General features: G+C 35.9%; 1 protein-coding gene across 2 annotated transcripts in view; it reads right to left on the bottom strand.

Annotated features, from left to right (window-relative positions):
• LOC5571827 (retinal homeobox protein Rax) overlaps nucleotides 1-18,044 on the bottom strand; it is a 55,575-nt gene extending 37,531 nt beyond the window's left edge. For both annotated transcript variants that reach the window (XM_021841460.1, XM_021841461.1), the window contains exons 1-2: nucleotides 17,525-18,044; nucleotides 34-187 (exon numbers count right to left, since the gene is read on the bottom strand). In XM_021841460.1, the coding sequence (XP_021697152.1) occupies nucleotides 34-187; nucleotides 17,525-17,741 (371 nt within the window). In that variant the 5' untranslated portion in view covers nucleotides 17,742-18,044. The remainder of the gene's footprint in view (nucleotides 1-33; nucleotides 188-17,524) is intronic.
• Between the last annotated feature and the right edge of the window lie 4,711 nt (nucleotides 18,045-22,755).

Below are 22,755 nucleotides of genomic sequence, written 5' to 3'. Positions count from 1 at the left end.
ATATAATTTAGTCATACCATGTTGGAAACTCACCGTCGAATTTTCCTCGGCCGATTCATGTCGTTCGGGTCACCATCCATCCCATCCAGATCTCCCATAATGGGCAGTTCGTCGTCGTTATCCACATCGACTCCATTTTCGTGCGGTTCCACCGGTGAATCCTCCCGCTTCAAAGAACCATCCTGATCTGCAAGGCACAGAGAAACAACAGAAAAAAAACCGAAATCAAATAAAACCAATCCACCATCCACAGATTCACGCAACAACCAAAAAAAAATATCCAATCCGGAAAACTCTGCCCAACGATGACGGATGATGGGAATCCGTTTCCTGAGTTTCGACCAATTTTCGATTGCAGCGCTCGGTAACGAAATTCGCTCCATCCGCTCGCTGCACAGTGGCACGGTTTTATGCAAAGGTTGGGCAGAGCCCCGAATCGATTGAAAATGATAATTTATTAACATTCTTCAATACACGATGCCATTCCCTTGGGAATAAACGTCAAATTGAAAATTCAATTTTAACTAGAATCCATAATAAGGTTTTTTGTCTAGTCAGATAAAATGATTATAATTACATAAAATTTTATAGTAACATAATATTTTGAACATGAACCTTAACCAGAAATACAAATTCAACTAATTTTGGTGATTTGTTCTAGATTTTAAAGATTCTGACCAAAATCGAAAACAAAACTGAATCTCAAGATTTTGGAAAACGTTGCTCAACTGTACGAAAGTCTTCAAAAAAGATAACAAGTGATTTTGAGAACAAGAGTTTTGTCCTCTTATGCGCCACTGTGCACCGCTCCAAATTGAAGTGGTGGAAAATCCGTTTCCCATGCACGAAACATGGTGTACGCCCGAGCTCGAAATAAAAAGTCGTCCAGCGCAATTCGCTACGCGGAAAATCCTTTTCAGCGGGGGGATCAAAAAATAATGCCAAAAATCTATAAAAATTCTATCGTTATCCTCTTTTCCGGTGATTCGACATTCGCCAGGACGACGATGCCGGCAGACGTTGAATGACGGCCAATTAAATAATCATCCTACTCGGTATGGGCTCCGTTCCGTACCCGTAGCGGCCATACGTGATTTTTCTCCTGCGAAAAATGTCGTTTCCAAGCGAATCAAGGAGGAAACGTTCGGAAAATCCCTTAGCCGTTTTCGTCGTTGGTCATCGTCACCGATCGGAATGGTGGCTTTTTTTGTGCATTCGTGTCGACCGGTAAAAATTGCCAAAATGTGGAACGCATTGCGAAAGCTTAGCGACGCATTTTTTTCTGGGTGGGTATTGATCCGAATCGTAGGCACTAGTTTTGGCTGTGGAGGGTTTTTTGCTCAACTTTGATAATAACTAGTTTTGAATGAATCGTTTGAATTCAGATCATGGAGATGCTATTGCTTTTGGCTTTGAAACGGTTGATTGATGAATTACGGCATAAATGGAAGATGCGTTTTTTTTATCTGATGACTATGATTGATTTGTGGAAGACCAGGAATAAATCAATCTGATTTTGCTAGCTAGTTGGATAATAACGGTCTTGCCATGTTTGGCGCAGACAACGGGACGATGACATTTAATTTGTTTTAGTCACCATGTTTCGACGTGTCATGGTGAAACTGTTCTTAACTTATATACAATCATCAACGAACTGAGAAAGCATAGATTGAAAATGTAAATTTATTTATCACAAGCCTAAATGATGTTTTGATGGTACCACTTTTCCCATAAAACATAATTTGTTTAAAAATTTCCACATAAAAATTCAATTTTCAAAATTTTTAACATAATTTTTTGTTAAATATTTTTCTCAGAGATATAATATTAGTTTTGATGTTTTAGTTATAAATAATTTATAACTTTTTCTGGAATGGAACAGAGGTGTGCACCTAATTTAAACATCTATAAAAAGATACAAAATGATGCAATTAAATAGCATTTCATAATTCCATAAATATTACTCATTGAAACATATCCCATCAACGACGAAGAATGTTTGAAACATTTTATTTTACTTTAATTAACTATGCTTATGATTTCATGTATTTCGATTTTTGCACTACACTTCCATTATATCCAGTCACTTTTTGGTAACCAAATAATCGCTGTTTTTTTCCTGATATACACAATCAGAGTCATTAAAAACTACCTCGATATGCGTTTCTATGTTCTGTTCATTCAGTGAAAATTAAAAACACTGATTTCTGAACTACAAAAACTTTAAAAAAAGGATATGCCGTTTAACTGAGCAATTGGCCATTGATGGTTGAAAAAAAAATCTAAATTCTATCGACTAATGTTTCCATTTTTTTTAAACAGTTCTCGTAAAAAATGATTTTCTCATTTATTATTCTTTAATTTTCATAAGCGGTATCTTTTGATGTCGACCATTCTATAATGTATAGATTTTCGAAAAAACACTCATTTGAAAAATAACTGTAATTACATTTTTGAAATTTTAAAGTATAACTCTATTATTGCAATTAGTGACCTCTTAAAAATCCTAAAATAATCCAGAATTAAATTGATATTTGTACCTTTCAACTCATTTTTTAATTTATTGTATATCGGTTCGGTATCAGTGAAGTCAATTTTGGTATATCATCGAACCGATACGCATTATTCACGAATCTATGACATTTGGTCGAAAGACATTTGGTCGAATGACGTTTAGTCGAATGACATTTGGTCGAAAGTACATTTGGCCAAACGGACATTTCGTCGAATGGACATTTGGTCGAAAAGGTTTGGTTGCAACAGAAAGCATAGGATATATGGTCAAACCGACATTTCATGTAAAGGATAGGGGTCGTTTCTAAATAGCTTTTGTCGCTAATACAAGAGTGATTAAATAATTGCCATTGTCATTTTATCAACAATGTATATGCGATTGGCAAAATTTTGTTATTCAATTTGATGGACGCTCTCCTAACATATTGATCAACCTCTTGTGTTTCTTGCTGCTTTTTCGTTCAGGCATGTTCTGCGATTCGAGATAAGCTGATCTTAAATGGAAGCAAGCCAACTTCTGTCGCCTCAGTCAACTCGTCTTCCCTCACCCGATACATAGAATTAGCATAATTTCATTTTTTTTTTATAATTCAATGTTTCTACTGCAAACTCTGTTATTTACCCAATATCTTTAACACTGTCAGCAGTAGCGTAGCTAGGGGGGTGTGGTGGGTGCGGTCCGCACCGGGCCCTGAGTTCAAAGGGGCCCCCAAATTTTTTAAAGACTTTCATTTAATTTTATGATATTGATTTGTAGAAAACTACGCGTAAACAAGCAGATAAAAATTCAGTTTGAAGGTGAGCTTGATCGACAATGTGTAGGGGCCCAATGATCAATGTTATTAGTGATTAGAGTACCTAACCTAAATACCTATTCAAAATTCATTTCCGATAACTCGATTTATTTTGTAATTCAGACGGAAATACCTAAATATGAGGGTTCCATAATTGTATCTGGAAGTCCGACCTGTATTTTACAGATCATATTCTTAAACTAGCCGATATTCATTTCAATTATAGTTGAAATAATAAATCAGTTATCATCTTCGGGACATTGTTTGTGCACATTCAAGACTGGTAAAAGATCTTAAACGTCTAGTCTCTATTTTAATGCAAGTCTCTATTTTTAACGGTAGGTCTTGAAAGTCTCTATTTTAGGCAAAAATGTCTTCAAAGTGATTTATGATTTATTTTCTTTATTCTGATTGCAGTGACTTGAAGAGGTTCTAGAGATACCTTCAGAGAATAACACGAGATTTTCGGTTCTTTAAGAATTTCTTTTCAGATTCCTCAAGGAAAGCCTTAAAGAATTCTTCTAGTGATTTATGCGAAGATCTCTTCAGGTATACTTCTGATATCTCCTTTAGTAATGTCTCTATTGATTCAACCACCAAGTCTCCTAAAAATCTTCCAGCGTTGTTTCAAGAGATGGTTAGATGATATTTTTTTGTAATTCGCTTAAGGAAACGCTTTTCTTGACTATTTTGATTTCCCCAGTGGTAACTATAAAGAAATTAATTTGTGGATTTTTACAGAAAAATCTACAAGATTTCCTATGCCACTTTCTCCAGTTATTCTTTCAGTAATTATATGAATGTCTTAAAGCATTCATCCACATTTTCCCCGGGAATTGCTCCTAAAATTCCTCATGGGATTATCTGAGGATTTATAATACTTTTCCAGGAATTCCTCTTCAAATTTTACCTGAGATTCCTCATGAAGCAACTTCAGAAATTTCTCTCAAGATTTCTCTAACATTTCATGCGAAATTACTCATGTAGTTTTTCCAAACAATTTTTTGTTTATTTTTACAAGTAAAATCTTCGTGACTTTTACAAAAGTTCATCTGAGGTTCCACACTACAGCTAATACTATTGGAAATATTCTAGTAATTCCAATCATTTTAGCGATTCACTTATGAAATCCTTCGAGACTTCCTCAAGAGCCCAAGAGTTCTTTCAGAGAACTTTGTAGGAGTTTATCAAGGGTTGTTTTCAAACTAAATCGAATTTCATCAGATGTTACTTTGTGATTTCCTTTTGAAAAATCTCCCGATTTTTTGAAAAAAATTCAAATCCTTGATCTCTTTCTGGAAATATTCCTGAGAAAATGACTGGGAACATTCTTTGAAGACATCTTTGGAAAATTTCTTTATAATTTCTAGAATAATTCTTGAAGGAATCTTAGCAACAATCAGTAGTAACTCCTGAAGGAATTCTCTGGTTGAAATCTGCATGATAATGTTGAAGGAAATTCTAGAAAATCACTGAAGAAAATTATAGTTGAAACCTCGAAGATGTTGTAAACGAGAATGTTGATGAAAGTTTTAAGAAAATGATGGTAAAATCATTGGATAACAAACTTGGGCACTTATGATTTTCATGAAAAAAAAAATCTGAATTAATCTTTGAAGGAATTTATGATAGAATCTCTGAAGCAACTTCTATGGTTACCCTTAGAAAGTTCTACGTTGAATTATTGAAGGTGTAAAACGAAATCCTTAGGAAGACCGTGAAAATCACGAAATGAACTCCTGAAGAAATCATTGAAGTTCATTTGGTAATTTATTTTAAGCAAACCTTGGCATAATTTATCGATCTTAAAAACATTTCTTTCATCAAAAATTTCAAAATCAATCCCGACTCAAAAACACAAAATTGCGGAAATGTCTAAACTTTCTTAGAATATTAGAGCTATATATATAAAGCTGTAATGAGCCATTCTTTTCCAGCGCTACTTCGCCAGCTAATATTTCCACTTCCATTTCAATTCACTGGAAGTCCTCTCGATAATTATTAATATACTAATGTGTTTCTGATCATGAATTAAGAAAACAAAAACTGTAGAACAAATTAATTGACATTTTTGCCATAAAACTACTACATCAACATATCAACATAAGTTTCATAACTTTAGTCATAATTTTACAAAAGCTTTGTGTTCCAATGTTAACCTTCCAACCTTAACTTTGAGGGCCCCTAAATTGAACTCCGCACCGGGCCCCAAAAACCCTTGCTACGCCACTGACTGTCAGCAAAGCCATATATTTGCTTGAAGAATGTTATTAAGCTGGATTTCACAATAAGCCAATTGGTCATAAGTAGAGTTACCGACACATAACATTCACTTCGCCACAAACGTTTTAATTAAAGCAAATTTTTTATGCCGTTTTAATTCTGATTTCCGCATTCAAAAACCTTACTCAAGACCCGGAAATCAAAGAAAGATCCCGAACACTCTCTCCGAAGGCTTCCATCAGATGAAGATCAGCAGTTTATAACGAAGAACGGTGACATTTTAAAAGAATAATGAATAATAATGTTCACATCGTTGAGTAATAAAATAACTTGTTGAGCAGTTTTTAAAGAATGATGATATTTAGAAGAATAATAAATTCACTAGAGCTTAATATTTCAGCCAATGTACAAAAAAGCTCCTTCTTAAAAGTTCATTTGTATAACCATCGAAATATTAGATTTTAGCATACCCTCAAATTTCAAATAAAAAGATGTATGAGATTCAAAATTAAAATGTCCAATTTTTAATTCAAAAATAGTTATTGACTCAGATGATTCAAAAGAATACGTTATGCTACCAAATTTGCAAAACTTAGAAAACAATAATCAATTTTATGAAATAATCTTTCAATAAACTATTTGAAAATAAGCTTTCATTCAAGTTTCCGTACAACTAATTGTTACGGAAAAAGAACACTGATAAATTTGTGAGCCATTTGAAACAGTAATATGTATTTTGTTATCTTAAATAGTCAAATGTTATTTCAGCCTAACGACCTTTGGGGTTAACAATCTTTTCGGCATTACAACATTTTCGACCTTACGGCATTTGGCCTCACGGCCTGCTCCCACTGTCTTCTACAAAATTATTGGACGCACAGTTTTCTCAAAATAATCCTAATATGGCGTTCAAGATAACTGTCGCTCCAAACGCTCAGCGAAACCAAGCTCAGGGTCGTGGGTTCGAATACCACCGGTCACAAGTTTTCTCGGGTTGGAAATTTTCTCGATTTCCAGGGCATAGAGTATCTTCGTTCCTGCCACACGATACACCCATGCAAAAATGGTCATTCGACGAAGAAAGCTTTCAATGAATAACTGCAGAAGTGCTCATAAGAACACTAAGCTGAGAAGCAGGCCCTGTTCCAGTGGAGGCGTAACGCCAGACAAGAAAAAGAAATCGAAATTGTGTAAATTTTAAATACATTTGACTTGATCAAGTAAGAATGAATCATCTATCAAAAATAAAAAAAAACAGTTTTCTTTCGGTAACAAAACAAGAGCGTCCGTTTATCATATTTGGTAGTATAAAGAAAAAGACGTTTCTATTTTTCTAGAATTTTCTAATTTTCTAAAAAAAAATCAAGATCTTTTTGCAGACAAAAATAAATGATAAAACCACTGAATTTCAAAGGCATACTTAACCCTATTTGAAAACAACCCGAAGATATGACTGAGCGACATCGAATAACAAGCAACAGATCTGCGAAAAATTAGGTTGTATTGAATTCAAGAAAAGGAAAATATCATATTTCCTATGATTATGATCAGTTGATCATTTTCATAACTGTCGGTTATCAAGATGTATAGGAATATCTCGGTTAGATTTGTTGATACCAGTTATCAATGCATTTGAAAGATGCATGTAATTTTAAAGGATATACGAGTCGAGGATGAAAATCACACCAGGTGGACAATTTTATCACTATTTAAAAACAAAACTTTGTTTATATTCATTATTTTTTTGTACGTAATGTTTGAAGTACATATCAGGGGGCAAAAGTCGAAAAAGTTTGGGAAGCACTGCTTTAGAGGAAGAAGCCTTATGCATTCCAACATTTAGCAGGCCATTTAGTAATCAACCGTCAGGGGAATGATAGGCCCATTGGTTAGCTGCCGAACATCAGAGAAAGGACTTTATAACAATCTCTCACACTTATTAGAGTAAGGTGGGGCAAAAGTTCGACCTTAGTGGTATAATCAAAGTTTTCAGGAAAATAATAGCAGATGAAACAAAACAAATACTATACAGTGGACCTTCAACATATTGGCTATAACTTTGCTGAACAAACTTGCGTCAAAATATTTACCCATTTTAAGTTATAACAGTTTCAAAATTGATTGTCTTAAACGAACTTTTGCCCCACCGGTGGGGCAAAAGTTCGAATCTAGTGTGGGGCAAAAGTTCGTTGGCTAAAACACAAAATATCAATACTTTTATGCCAGGCATACTTTATACCAGCCGTAAACTTATGTTTGCCGAAAAATACACACTAAATTTTCATCAAAAAATGCTCAAAACAGGGTTAATTGTAATACACCCAAAAAATTTTGTAACATTTTTCGCACGATCAGGCAAATTTCGCTAAATTTGAAGATAATATGTAGATTTAAGGAAATTTAAAAAAATTTCCGTGGGTTCATACATGGGTCGAACTTTTGCCCCGCAGATTCAAACTTTTGCCCCGCTATGGGCCAAAAATTGATTCCAACTATTTATGGAAAAACTAATACACGTCAGAGCATCCTTATGATAGGCCTAAAAACGCCCTTACATAAAATATTGTAAAAATTTTTATCTTCATTTGGTTCCATGCATCGAAAGTTTTACCAAATATTACAATATTTACGTCGAAAAACAACAAATAGCCATAACTTTTCCAAATCTCAATCGATTTTCATGATATTAGGAGTGAAAGTCTCTAACTTGAATAGCATTCGAACCACCATGACATTTCTCAGTTTTGATTTGATTTGAGCTAGAAATCTTAAAAAGAAACTCTTGCCCCACTCGAACTTTTGCCCCACTTTACTCTACATTCCAACAGTCACTAGTTCTTGATTTGGTTCTAGTCGAGGAAAAATCTTGATCGGATTCTTCCCAAGCTTTTCATCAGCATATTTTGGATAGATCATGCTTGACGAAATCCTGGACTGTTGCAAAGTTGAAGTTTGTATTGTCAGTAATATAATCTTACAGAGTTTGAGCGAAAATGTTGAATTCAATAATCCACAAAAATAATCACATAAATGTAACCATTTGAAAACAGTTTTTTACCAAATTACTTTAAAATGTGTCTCCTAAAATACTGTGCTAAACAGATGTACTAATTCACCCATACACATGGAATCAAACAAAACATGTGGAAATAAAGAAAAAAAAAACACAAATCTCAACCCATCAACGAAAGTGACACCCGCTGCGTTGTGCAAGCTTAATTATCAGTATATTAAAATCCCCTCGGCAGAACCGTTCAGGCCTGAACCTACCTGCCCAAGGCCAATATAAACCCCCGGCAGGGAAACGGAACCGATGAAAGCACTCACACACACATTCGCATCTCCAGCGCCACTTATTGGCAGTGTGCAAAAAAAAAAACTGTCTCCCGGAATCGAACTTAAAAGGGCGGAAAAAGGGAAAATCAAACAGAATAACACATCAATAAAAGCCTTCTCGATTCCACATTGCCCATTCACACAGATAATGATTCCGACTTATGGCAGTCGCTCCGAACCAACCAAACCCCCCAGCACGCAGCTTCCTTCAAGCGATTAATGGCCTCCCGCTCTCCCGACCCGACGATACACAGCCCACAGTGATCCAGATTTTGAAGAAATCATGGCAAAATTTACGTAAGAATAACATTTTAAAAACTTTGCTCGTGACAAATGTTGAGAAATATGTTTCAGATAGTATAGATGAAAGTAAATTTGCATCCAAGTGAGCTGAAACTGGTTAAAAAAAAAGTTACCGACCATAAAAAACATATGTTTTATATATTAATTTACACCAGTTCTGGTGAAGATGAAAAAGTTGAGTTTTAAACCAAGAATTTTTGGCCGTGTGGACATAAAGATAAACAACTTTTTTTGAAAATGTTCATGTGTTAACCATCTGATATAGTAGCCGAATGTTTGACTTTGTTTTTCAACTTATAACATGCTTCAAAATTGGATTTTCGACAACTTCATATAAAAATGGACCTCTGAGCAACGATCGATTTTCCTCGCTTCTGTCACCACTGTTAATATGATCACATCACGATGTCGCCGCGTCCCATCCGATTCCAGGTTGGCAATTGTTGACAAATTTCCCGTTTTCCCACACATTTTTATACCACTGCCTGGCTGTCGATTATTTTCAGCCACAATAATGCAGGAATAAGATCAAAGGACTACCGGTTACCACCGCCACCACCACCACAGGCGAGATATGCGATGCGAAGTGCTTCGATATGTGTGGGTGGAGATTTTCGGTTGTCATTTTATTCAGCGCCAAATTGGCAGCCAATTACCGGAATATTTTTATTCACATGCAATTATCGGGGGATCAACAGAAGTTGTTTTGGCGGTGTTATGATTTTTTTTTTCTGTCGGAATGCAAACCGTAATCACGCACAAATAGGTCACATTCGAACACAAATGGATGGAGTTGTTGGAAATTGGTAACCCGCAAGCATACTGGCAGCGGTCAGCCCTAAGTTCATCCTATATTTTGTCCAAATATTTAGCACCAAGACGTACTATTCTCCCACAGCTTATGAGATTCCCTCATTGGCTTCCATAAAGCAAGTACCACGTCAACATTTCTCTCCCATCCCCAAATTGACCTGCATTCGGACGCAGCCGGCGCCTTTATTGTTTGTTATAGTAATGAGAGCACCAGTTCTTACACATTAAGGATGCTACTGATCTCGAGTAGCGCCTGTTGGTTTCCTGTGTAAGTAGAGCTGTTGCTGTTGCTCATGCTCAGTTTGCTACTTTTAATAAAGCTTAACAGGTTGGCTTGCGAAACAGATACCTAAAAAAACGACAGGGACATTGCCGAATTAGTGCAATTAATTTTAACCGATATAATGTTACTCAAGTGAGCAGCGCACCCTTGCTAATTGTGAACCGGCCAGGTGTAATTAAACAACACCAGAAATCGAAAAATATAGTGCTCAAACGCTTCAATGTACCCATAACTCGCAAACCTTCTTCCCATTTACCCTTTACCCCGCCGTTCAAACATAATAACCTCAATCCACACGTACAATAAACTGCATTCATGGTTCGCCCCCTCCCTGGCAGTTAATAGATACACAGTTTTGACAATTGATTTATTAGATTATCATTAGCCAATTGAACCGTACAGCTGCCCCGATTCCCATAATGCTATTTCGTATTGGTTCTCCACCCCCTATTTGTAGTACACTGACAACGCAACGCGAGCAGCGATAACGCGGACCCAATAAAAGGGAGCACCGCCTGATCAAACAGCTGAGCCGAACTATTTAACTGGGGAATTGATAAACACATCGTTGCTGTGTTGTTATTATTATTATGAATGATGCTACTGCTATGCTGCTCATATTCGCATAGTCGGCGTAAGCGCCATGGCCATTTTCATCATTCTACCTCCATTGTTTAATTTATGGTTGCCGTATGGGCGTTTGTTCCAACTCCCGTGTAGATTCCTGCGTTGAAAAAATCTACTAATATTCGGGTAAATAGCAGTGGCGCTTACGTCGACTATGTGAAGAAAGACAGTATGGTTGTAGTTGGTAGTATTCATATTCCGCAGGTGGTGGTGGTATCCTTGATAGCTTATCAATATTATTCATTAATGTATCATCTTTTAGTTTGAGAATCTATTGTCATTATTGCGATACGATAATTATTTTCTTCAAATCTACATTTTCAACTCTCAGAAATGAAATAGTCTTACAAAAAAATCGGTCTTAAGCCGTTTATCTAACAAATCAATACTCCATTCAAACAAGATATCATTTGAAATGTTTGTTTTTGTTTTATCGGCAAATTTTATAGGGAAAGCTCTGTGTAGCGATTTTTCTTTACTCGAGTTTCAACTATAATAGAGTGTCCATTCGATTGAAAAACTTTAAAGTTATGAAAAACCAACGAGGCAAAAATCTAAGAGCCTTATTGGAGTTCATTTGTTGTGTTTAATTTAGCTTGAATTGGTTTAGAAAGTTGTCCTACAGCAGTTATTTTGATGAAATCGTATCATTATTGATAATTAATGACACAATTTATAAAAAATCTGGAAAATGGTTGGATTTTTGCTCGGTGTTGAAAACGAATGTTGCCAAATTATACCATTCAGTTTAGCAAAATGACCATAATCGAGTCGTTCCAAAAAAATAATAATTAAAATTTCGTTCATTTGGTTACACAAACGATTGGGTTACATTTGACGTGTAAATCAAAAATAATAATTTTGGATTATGATTAAACAACCAGCTTGAAACTGAAAAGAAGGTAATAATACACCCAACCCAAGTAACCAAATAGCACTATAATTCACTATGTGTGCCAATATATTGCTTTTATACAGCTAACATGCCCTATATTAGCCGTATAAGAGCTCTATAAGGCCAAAAAGGCGAATAAGCGGGCTAGTGATTACTTGGGAAGTAATAAGGGAGCATTCCCAAGTGATCAAAAGCATTGAAACATTGCACCTACTGTATTTTAACAATATTTTTGCGACTTTGCCTTCAATTGTCAAATTCCAAGAGCGGTCAGGCGAAAGAGCATAACCATACGTTACCAATGTTTCAAATTATCACTTCCAAGTAACATAGGTTGTTGAACAACAGCTTATTCAGCTGAAATGCTGTTGATGCAGCTTATTTCAGCTGAATAAACTGTTATTCAGCTACCAATGTAACTTTATAAAACGCTTGATTGCTTTATCGTCGTTATCCAAGTAACCACTAGCGCGCTAATTCGCCTTTATGGCCTTATAAGGCTATTTTACGGCTAATATAGGCCATGTCAGCTGTATTGAAGCAGTATAATGGCACGTAGGGCGAATTATAGTGCTATTTGGTTACTTGGGTGGTTCAATCGTATTATGTACCTATTCATGCACAAATTATGTCACGCTCCTAGAGGGAAGGGGGTAGTAAGGCTTATCGTGACAAGCTTAACAATTTTTTTAGGGGTCGACTACAAAAACGTGACAAGGGGGAGGGGAGGTGATCAAAAAAATCTAAATTTGGCGTGACATAATTTGTGTATCATCCCTAAGTACCTTTTTCTACTCCAAAACTATTTTAATGGTAGGCTTAAGGCAATGCCGCTACTGAATATAAGAAATATTATAATGCATCTTGGTTATTTGGGTTATATAATTGCTTATGTACAACAGCTGCATTGTCTTAACCCGTATAGGCCTGAGTGAAAGAAAAAAAACTAAAACTCTCACCGCTCAGCGAATACTTAACGGATTTCAATTATTTTTTGTCAGTATACTCGTACACATATCTAGTTTCTAAAAGTGGTCAAAGAATCTCGGGAATGTTCATGTGGCCGGAGTTATTGCGGTGGATCACTGGGTCAGGTCGGGAGACAAGGGTTCCGTGCTTCTGTGCCTCTGGAGATAGGCAAATTTCAAGATAACTCAGATAATTTTCAGAATCGGCTATAATGTAGCCACTATATCAAGGAGTTTTAAGGAAAACGCATCAGCGTAAATCTTCTGATAATCGATTAAATTGAATAATTATGTCAATTGCATTTGATTGATCCTACAAATGACCATATTCGGGACCCCGGGATGCCTCAAATTTATGATAAAGTGCACAATTTGTATCTTAACATCTGTGACAAGCTTATGGGAATGCATTTTATGAAACTATTGAGTTAGATCTATACTTTTAGAGATTTGAAACGGTTTAGTACCTTACAAATCTTGAGCCGGATCTTCAGGGCATTAAGTCCGAGTGGCTGCATTTGGTACACTCTAAACGGTACAAAACTATTAATTTATAATGTTGAAAATCGGATCTTAATGATTTATGAAAATTTAAATGATTGCCATTGGAAATAACTAAAGATAACTTGGCATGTCCCAAAAAATCGCCTTTTTCTACCCGACTTGACCCAGTAACCCACCGCAATAACTCCTGCTACATGAGTATTCCCGAGTTCCTCTGGCCACTTCTAAAAACTAGATATGTGGGCCAGTATACTGACAAAAAAAATATTTGAATGCGTTAAGTATTCGCTAAGTGGTAAAGGTTTTAGTATTTTTGCTTCCACTCAGGCCTATACGGGTTAAGCCTACCATTATAGAAATTTTAAAGTGGAAAAGAGCACTTACAGGTTAAACTAATGCAAGGACGAAGATAGAGCAATCAAGCGAATTATAAAGTAACATTAGTACAGCACTGAAGTTTTGAAACATTTGCAATGTAGGGTTAATGCTCAATTGGTTGACAGCTCTTGAAATTTGGTCAATAAAAAAAATTTCGCATCAATATTGTTGAAATACAGCAGAATAAGTGCAATATTATAATGCTTGAGCACCGATATTATCAAACTTCATCAAAAGTTTAAACGCCAGATCGTTTATATACCTATTCTTCACCTCTGGGCAGATTACGGCAGATTGTGTCCCAGAACCTGCGCTTTTCGAATAGAAAATACTGCGAGAACGTTATATTGATTATATAAGTTTTTAATTATTACAAAATTAAATCTGCTCCGTAATGCCTTATAGCACTTGAGCCGGTAAATAATCAGTTAATTATGGTTAGTTCAATTAAAATTTCATGATTTTATAGAATTGAAATCATTCAAACTGGCTTCTGGTATTAAATTATATTGTTAATGAATTGAAAATCAACGTTTTTGACAGTTAAGCCATTAAAAGGGCGTAACATTAAATTTCGTCAATGGATTGTTTTTTTTTTTTGAAAATCTGGCTAGTGGTGTAGAATAGTTATATAAACCATCTAGCGTTTACAGGCTTTTTTTGTATGATAATAATAGAAAATGAAGCATCGTGTTCTGGTTACCGTAATCTGGGGTAACATTGATCAGCGGGGCAACATTGATCGCAATGACCCTCCTCGTAAAAAGTTCAATTCAACATTGATGGATGAAATATTTTCAATGCATGAATGGTGAATTCTTCCTTCTTTTAATGAGCTACTAAAAATTTAGGTTTTTGCTTAATTGAGTTGTGTCCATGCCTAAATTTTTCAACTTTTGAAAATAATGATTTTCATGATCAACGATGACACGCTCAAAGAATCATGTCTCACATGAATTCTGAAACGATATGAGCAGAAGAATTGCAGATATTACTAATAATGACATTGCTGAAAACTATTTCGTTGTCAAAACTTTCATAAATATGTTAAGTTAAGCATTATTCACAACTATGCCTATATTTAGGCGTATTTCACAATTCAAGGTGTTTTTAATTTTGAAATAGGTAACTCAAAAAGTAAATGATGAATTTCGCCTTCATATTAGGCTTCAGGGACCATGATTTAAGGAAGTAATTATATTTGTAATATAACCGAACGTTGTTTTTATGAGTGATCGATGTTACCTCTTCTTCTTCTTTCTGGCGTTACGTCCCCACTGGGACAGAGCCTGCTTCTCAGATTAGTGTTCTTATGAGCACTTCCACAGTTATTAACTGAGAGCTTACTATGCCAATGACCATTTTTGCATGTGTATATCGTGTGGCAGGTACGAAGATACTCTATGCCCTGGGAAGTCGAGAAAATTTCCAACCCGAAAAGATCCTCGACCGGTGGGATTCGAACCCACGACCCTCAGCTTGGTCTTGCTGAATAGCTGCGCGTTTACCGCTACGGCTATCTGGGCCCCCAATATCAATGTTACCTCATATCAGCCAAATCAAGAAATCACCTAAAACATTTTTTAAACATGCTTTAAACCTTCACAAAACAAAATACAGTATATAGACACGAGCATTGAGTGTCAGTTTTTTTTTAATATAAAATATAAGAGAAATATCCAAAAACATGATCAATTTTACCCCGGATTACGGTATTTATGCAATTCAATACTGGCCACACGTCCAATAAATTCATGTTACCAAAATGACCCGAGCAAAAAAGTTCATGAAATGGATGAAATTGTTGAAGAAATTTCTAGAAGATATAAATGCGGAATAGGTGGTTGAATCTATTTAGGAATTTCTGGAAGACCTTTTTATAAATTTGTTTAAATGATCCATGGAAGAGTTTTTAGACCATTTCAAGAGCAAATAAATGCTAAAATCAGCGTGAAAACTTCTGGAGGAGTTTTTTTTGGGAAAATCCGTCAAGGAATATCTTTGGAAACTGTGGTATAAACCTTAAATAAATATCTTAGAAAAACTCCTGTTTTTTGCAAATCTTTGGAAAAAACATGTTAAAACACGCGTGGGACACATGTGGAGCAAATCAGCGGGGAAAACTGAAAATAGTTGTGGTAAATTCACTTGAGAAAATACTGGAGAACTTCCTCTGAGCATTCCTTGTTCAAATTCCTGGGAGAATTGGTGAAGTACCTATAGAGTGATTCCTGGAGGACTTGAGAATTCCATGAATATATTAAAGAAGAAATCTTTGCAGAAGACACAAGAAAAAAAGCATTTTCTCGAGAAATCTGAGAATGATTTTTTGAAGGTTCTTTAAGACACTTCATAGGTTTCATCAATATTGCATCAAAATTCACAGCAAGAAGAAAGATGAAGAAAGTGACTGCTACCAGTCTTGCAAAACCGAATGTTGAAAATAAAACATTCGATTTGAACAGCGCCAAAACGGATTATGCCAAAATCGAACGGGCTCTGTATAAAATGGTCTAAAAATCTCCAGAGTTGTAGAGTTACTACCTGTGGAATTGCTCATAGAACACTAAGCTGAGAAGTAGGCTCTGTCCCACTAGAGATGCATTGGCAAGAATTTCTTCTTGCCAAGACATACCGTTTTGATTCATATTACGGACACTTAAGGACTCAGGGAAATATAACCCAGCATAGAGCATACAAAATAAATCATTCTGTATGATTCCTTAGCGCTATCGAACGTCGGATGCCCGTTACTTTTGAACGGTGGGTGAAGAATACGCTTCCGCAACTTCAATAATTTTAAATAAATCAAAATGTGTGGTCTTTTCATGATTCTTATTCCGGACGCTTCCTCACTTTTGCCTCATATTCCGGACACTTTGAATCGAATTCCGGACAGCTCATGATAATCATTAATGGAACAGTCAAATCATCAATCGAAATCGTTAAACCACCAAATAGACATCTAAGGTAGTCGGGCATTATAAATTTTCAAAGATATTTATGGAAAAAGTTTACTAAAACGTGCCTTGAAATTGAGAACTTTTGAACAGCAAAAATTGAAACATTTCGCGTGAAATGTTTCCCATACAAAGTAGAGTGTCCGGAATTTGAAGCTGTCCGTAATATGAATCAAAACGGTATCTTGTGGGACACAGTCTACTTCTCAGCTTAGTGTTCTATGGGCAATTCCACAGGTAGAAACTCTACTACTCTGTCCATAATGGCATAACTGTACCATATGGAAAATGTAGGCATTGAGAAAATAGCACTCAAAGTTTGAAGTTTGTCTTCTCATACAAATGTTCATAATTTTCTAGTGGATTTCAACATGCCATATTCATCTCACAATATCACACAGATAACTCATTTAGCTTCTATTGATTAGCAAAAAATATAAACTTGAACGCAATTCACGTTTAGCGATTGCTATTTGGGTTATAAGTTCCTATAGAGACGTTTATGCCTTTATTTTTCCATATGGGACTGCGCCAACATCATATTTTTCCACTACATTTAAAAAAAGGGTTTAGTTTTATATGCATAGTAAAGTATACATTAAAACATGGATGATGCAATGAAAAAACTTTAGTTCGAAAATCCATATGGGACATGATAAATCTTCGAGCTGTTTAGTAGAATACCTATAAGTAGATGAAAAAACCGAATTTAGTTCTACAGTCTAGTACATGACACTGAAGACGGCCTTATTGTTGAGGTCGAAATACGCGTATCTGTCAAAGGATACAAACTCTAGTGGAATTAAATGGTATAGTACTAAATTCGTTTTTTTTTTTCATCTAGTTATATGGGCCAGTTATGCTTTTTTTGTAACTGTTCTCAATTTTAAACAAAACGTCATCTAACTGGAAATTGATTAACTTACCGTTGTTGTTGTTATTATTATTGGTGTTGATATTGTTGTTATTATGAATGATACTACTGCTGTGGTTGTTGTTGCTGTTACTCGTATTCCGCAGGTGGTGGTGGTTTCCCAAGATTTGATCGATACTATAAACGGCACGCGGTTTCGAGATTGCACTTTCCTGCGGAGGCCGCAGGATATGATCGTTTGGAATCGCACTGGACATCATGTCTTTCATGTGGCGCCGCCTGAGGTATCCTTGTTCTACGCTTTCGATAATCACTAAACACTGATAGTGAGCCTTTGCTCGACTTCTTCTTTTTCAAAATATTCTGCACAATTATCACTCAACAGTCGAATACAGTTCAAAAATCCTCCAAATTGTGGCCGACACTAATCACAACTTCCGAAATCTTCCACGGATCACACCGACACTAAACAAAATCCACCTACGCCTCCGAACAAACACCTACTCAACAACCGATGAACCATTAACGTCTAATGTCAACCACGGACTGAATGCAGCAAGCCACAGCTCATCAAATAAATATTAAAAATAATCAAAATGTGATCCCTCCGTATAGGTTCTGCTGTGCGCACGTTTTTCCGTACCACCAATACAGGCATTAACCCAGTCCCGGAGACCAAAAAGCATGGAAAGGCAGAAGAAGGCTAAAGCTAAAAGGCTTCACCCTGCTCAAGGCAACGCAGCACGCAGTAACAGAGCATAAGGGGTAGTTTTTCTCTTCCTTCCTTTCCTTCGGCCGTTTGTTCATCCAGCAGGGGCCACAAGTGGGCAACGAGCATAACAGCATCGACTGAAATCCACTCATATGGTGGTCTCTTTCCCACCTATGCTCGACTAGCATAAGTCTCATGTTGACATGACAACATGTGTTACTTCTCCTATCGGGGAAACACCACAGTCTCTGTGTTGGTGAAGTTTCCGAATGAACTCTCTCAGCGCATCGCTCATCTGAAAGTTCATCCGCATAGATTGTGGAACAGCTTGTTGTCTTCCTTCCACCAACTGGCCTGACTGTCGAAGACAATTAGATTCCCACCCCCTCAGTGACTGGCAATGGAACAGGTTTCATGGGTTGTGGTGATTTGACGTTGTTTATCGCTAATAGCATATCGAGAGCACGTGCTGCCATGCTGCCGATGTGATAATGAGCGATGATTGCTTGTGGGAATAAATTGATCATTGGATGAATCAATATTTATCCGAGTAGGGACACTGTCTACTGTGGAATCACAGTTTTCTCGTTGAACTTGATAATCCTCTCCTACATTTGTACCATTACCATCAGGTATCCCCAAAGTCCAAGTTCGAGGTGTGGCAACAGTTAATGCATCAATTACCGAACTTTAGCAGGCAGCCATGGGCGGCAGATTATTCAGTGGGGATTACGAAGGTCAGCAATAATGGAACGTGTTCCCAAATTGCGGTTTTCAGGTAGAATCTCCGACCGCAGCTAACCGATTTATGAGTGCCAGTTGCTGGTGCCTAGCTTCTGATGACATAAAACTCGTGCATTGTTCTCAATTATATTGATCCACCTTCCGGAGAGACTGGGCTTCGACACGGGAACTCCCCCCAGATTATAGAGTCAAAGCATCAACCTTGAGATTCAAATGGGTACAAAAGAGAAATATAATTTATGGGCCATGGCAGAGTGCATTTATTGGAGCTGGCAGTATCTCAATGATATTGAGGCGTTCAAGCTTTACTTCTATTTTTTTAAGCCGTTTTCTTGTTTGATTTCAACTCAGTTTATTCATGAGTCCCACTATTACTGGTGCACAGGAACAAAATCGTTCATGTTTTTAGTTGTGTTCTTCTTCACTTTCGGATTGTTTTCTTCACAATCGATTCTAGTGCACGACACTGAAGTTGGCCTCACAGTTCAATATATCCAGTAATGGAGAGTAGACTATAGTACTAAATTTGGTTTTCATTGATCAAAGTACGCCAAAATCAAATATCACTTTTACTAATGAATTCACTTTTATCGGCTCAGCCACTCTACTGATTTAACAACGCCTAGCAAAATGTTCTATTTCGTCCCTCATTTTTAACATAGGCTCACGCATACCTGGAACCAAGATATTATCGAACTTGAATGACTGTAAATATTCCTTCACAGGGTTTTAACTTATAGTCGTCTAACCTTCCATGAAATAATTGGCTCAAAATATTCTATCAATGAAAAATTGATAAAATATAACTAAAATTGCTTAAACTTTTCTTGCTTGTACCAATAGTTGCGGTAAAGTTTTTCTATAGTGAAGAATCCCATAAGAAAACAACGGTACATTAATTACGCTTCTTGAATTTAGGCGGTTAAATGAAGTTCAATCGTGCTTAGTACCCCCACTATTGGTACATCTACCCTATGAAATAACGGATCCAAATACATTTTCTTGTTATTGCTAATTTAATCTTTGTTACTAAGTTTCCTATGTTAGTTTAGAAACGTATTCGCATTTGATTTTAACTAGATTGATAAAAGCTGTTAATATATTCCATTTTTCACATTCTATTGATGTGGTTGATTATAAAGCGGATGTAGCAGCCAACTAAGAAAGGTGTACATGATTTCTAACTGTAACGATAAGTTCATTGAAACATGTCCCCACGACACAGAATGAATATTATAAACGAGTAGCAAAACACACGCAACGTCAATGTGACTCTGACGTATATTCAAATGCATTCTAAGTCGTGCTTAGGATTAGATTTCGTTAGATTGCATCATGTTGCAGAATTGTAATGGAATCACTTTGCGATTAAAGAATGTACGAATTTTCACTGTACAAACTATTACAACAAGTAATAAGCAGGATCCACAGTAGTCACACTATTATGGGTCACCCACTATTATGCTGCCTTTGGTTTGGCTGCCTTTGGCTAGTAATAGTGACTAGGTGACTAGTGTAATCACTGTACAAACTGAAGAATCAAACAATGATTTCACAGTGCTTTACTGCCGTGAATCGCAAGTCAGTCCCTGAGAGAGAGGAGACAGCTGGCTTAGATTGCGAGCTCTGAAAAGTCACGGGAACCTGTCACCAACTGTCACTGGAAAACCGGCACATTCGAAGGGCAAAGCGTGAAAAACCGTCAAAATTCAAGTAAAATTAATCAAAATTTCTAGGTGATTTTCGATGATTTCACATTTCAAAATGCTGAAAACCTAAATATAGTTGTGTTTTGCAAAACTGATAATGATTTTTTTTTATATTCATATCCTTCATCATGGTGAACAACAAGAAGGCAATATGATTTTGACCAAAATAAGTTCATCTGACCATTGTGCACAACCAAAGAATTTAGAAAAGAAGTCAAAGAAGGTAAGGAAACATGCCAACTGTCAGTGAGCTGTCTCCTCTCTCAGGTCAGTCCCATCTATAAAAAGGAGGCATTTAGAAAATGGGCTAAAATGAGCAAAAAATTCCAGAGGTTTGGAACATGTTCCAATCCTAATGAAACTTTCACAATTTGTTTTTCACTACGATAACTTTCCATGAAAAATATAAAGATGATCAAAATACGGTTCATGTGTGTATTACACGGTGCGAAAATCTGTAGTGGGACTGATATGCGATTACATTCCATTATGGGGCAATTTGACTTGCTGTTTTTTTCCTATTTTTTTCGAACAAATTATAATATCTCATTAGTGCAGCTGAAAGAGCTTTAGAAGATATGTTGAAAACTGAACTCAACTCAATTTTGACCAAAATGCAGATGGGACTGACTTGCGATTCACGGCAGTTTAAGTATTCGAAGACTTGCTCTCAAATTGGAACTGGTTGAGTCGTATAGTCTGGCAGTTACAAACATCAACTGACAATGACAATAAAATGAAGAAGCATCGTTACAGATGTTTTTGACATTTTTTAAACACATGTTTTGAAATACCCTTTGTTTTACAGAGATGAACATTAGTCGAGACTTCATCAAGGTAATCTGGGGTTAATAAACATCAATCCCTGCAGAAATGGTTATCAAAACATCAACCTCGATATTTGGGACTATTCCAAATACATCAAATGTTTAATTAACTTGGCTGAATGATGCTACGTTCCTTATTCGGCTTACCTTATATTGTTCCCAACAAGAAATGAGAAAATGTTTCCAGATTCAATTTAAGGCGAAAGTATCCAAAAAAGTTTTTCTATAACTCTAAAAATCGAATATTGATATGGAGTGATTCGTAGAGTAAGAAGAAATCTATATAAAAAATATTGAGGTATTCCTGGATTAATTTATGAACCAAATACGGAGATTGAATAGATTTCTATATAATAGGGGGATTCCCGAGTAAAGGCGGATAACTGGATGATATCAAAATGATAACAACTTTCATTATCACTGTTATCAATTTGATATTCTGTTATCAATGATAACCGGATGATAACAAAATTGGTTATCATTGTATGACAGACATTATTAATAACAGGTTGATAACAAAATATGTTATCACACATCTTTCCCATAACATTTTTACTAAGTGTGTGTTGCTAAACAAAGTTGACTTTTCATCAAACAAACTTTCGTAAAATTTTTTGAAGCGTGAGTTTAATCCAAAAACAGTCATTTCTCAATTTTTTCCGTTATTTATGACCATAAAATTGAAAAAAAATATGATGTGGTAAATTTAGTTATCAACTTGAAGTTAGTGATAACATAATTTACTATAACTTTGTTATTCGACAAACAAATTTCTCATTCGTGTTATGTTGGCTGTTAATTCAGCCAAGATGATAACAAAATCAGTTATCAAATGATGATAACCAGGTAACAAGATTTATTATCATTTTGCTAGTCAACTTTGCTCAGGTTAGGGGCATAATGAACACCCGGGGCGAAATGGATACCCCCTCAACCTCTGAGAATATGCATACTTCATCAAAAGTTCATGCACTGTCTGAAATCTGTATTGCATTTGGAATGTTTGACGGTAAAAAAGTTTATGTTTTGCTTCAAATGTCCTTTGAAATTTGACTTTAAGATTTTGTCTGCTTCAAATTGGTATATAAGCAGGCGGTTGGAGAATCTATTTTTTTGAGCAAAATAATAAACCTTTAAACGTTCTTTTAAGCTCTTATGATAGAGGGAGAGCCCTTTTACACATCGGAATGACTTACAGATATTAAAGATTTTAGAAACATTAAATTTCATTCAGGTATTCATTTTGCCCCGATGCCTTTTTACCAGCCTTGTTTTGAACCTAATTTCCTAT

This window comes from Aedes aegypti, chromosome 2, assembly GCF_002204515.2.
Source record: "Aedes aegypti strain LVP_AGWG chromosome 2, AaegL5.0 Primary Assembly, whole genome shotgun sequence".
NCBI lineage: Eukaryota > Metazoa > Arthropoda > Insecta > Diptera > Culicidae > Aedes > Aedes aegypti.
Note: the sequence above shows the minus strand (reverse complement) of the source record. Positions and strands in the feature narration are given on the sequence as shown.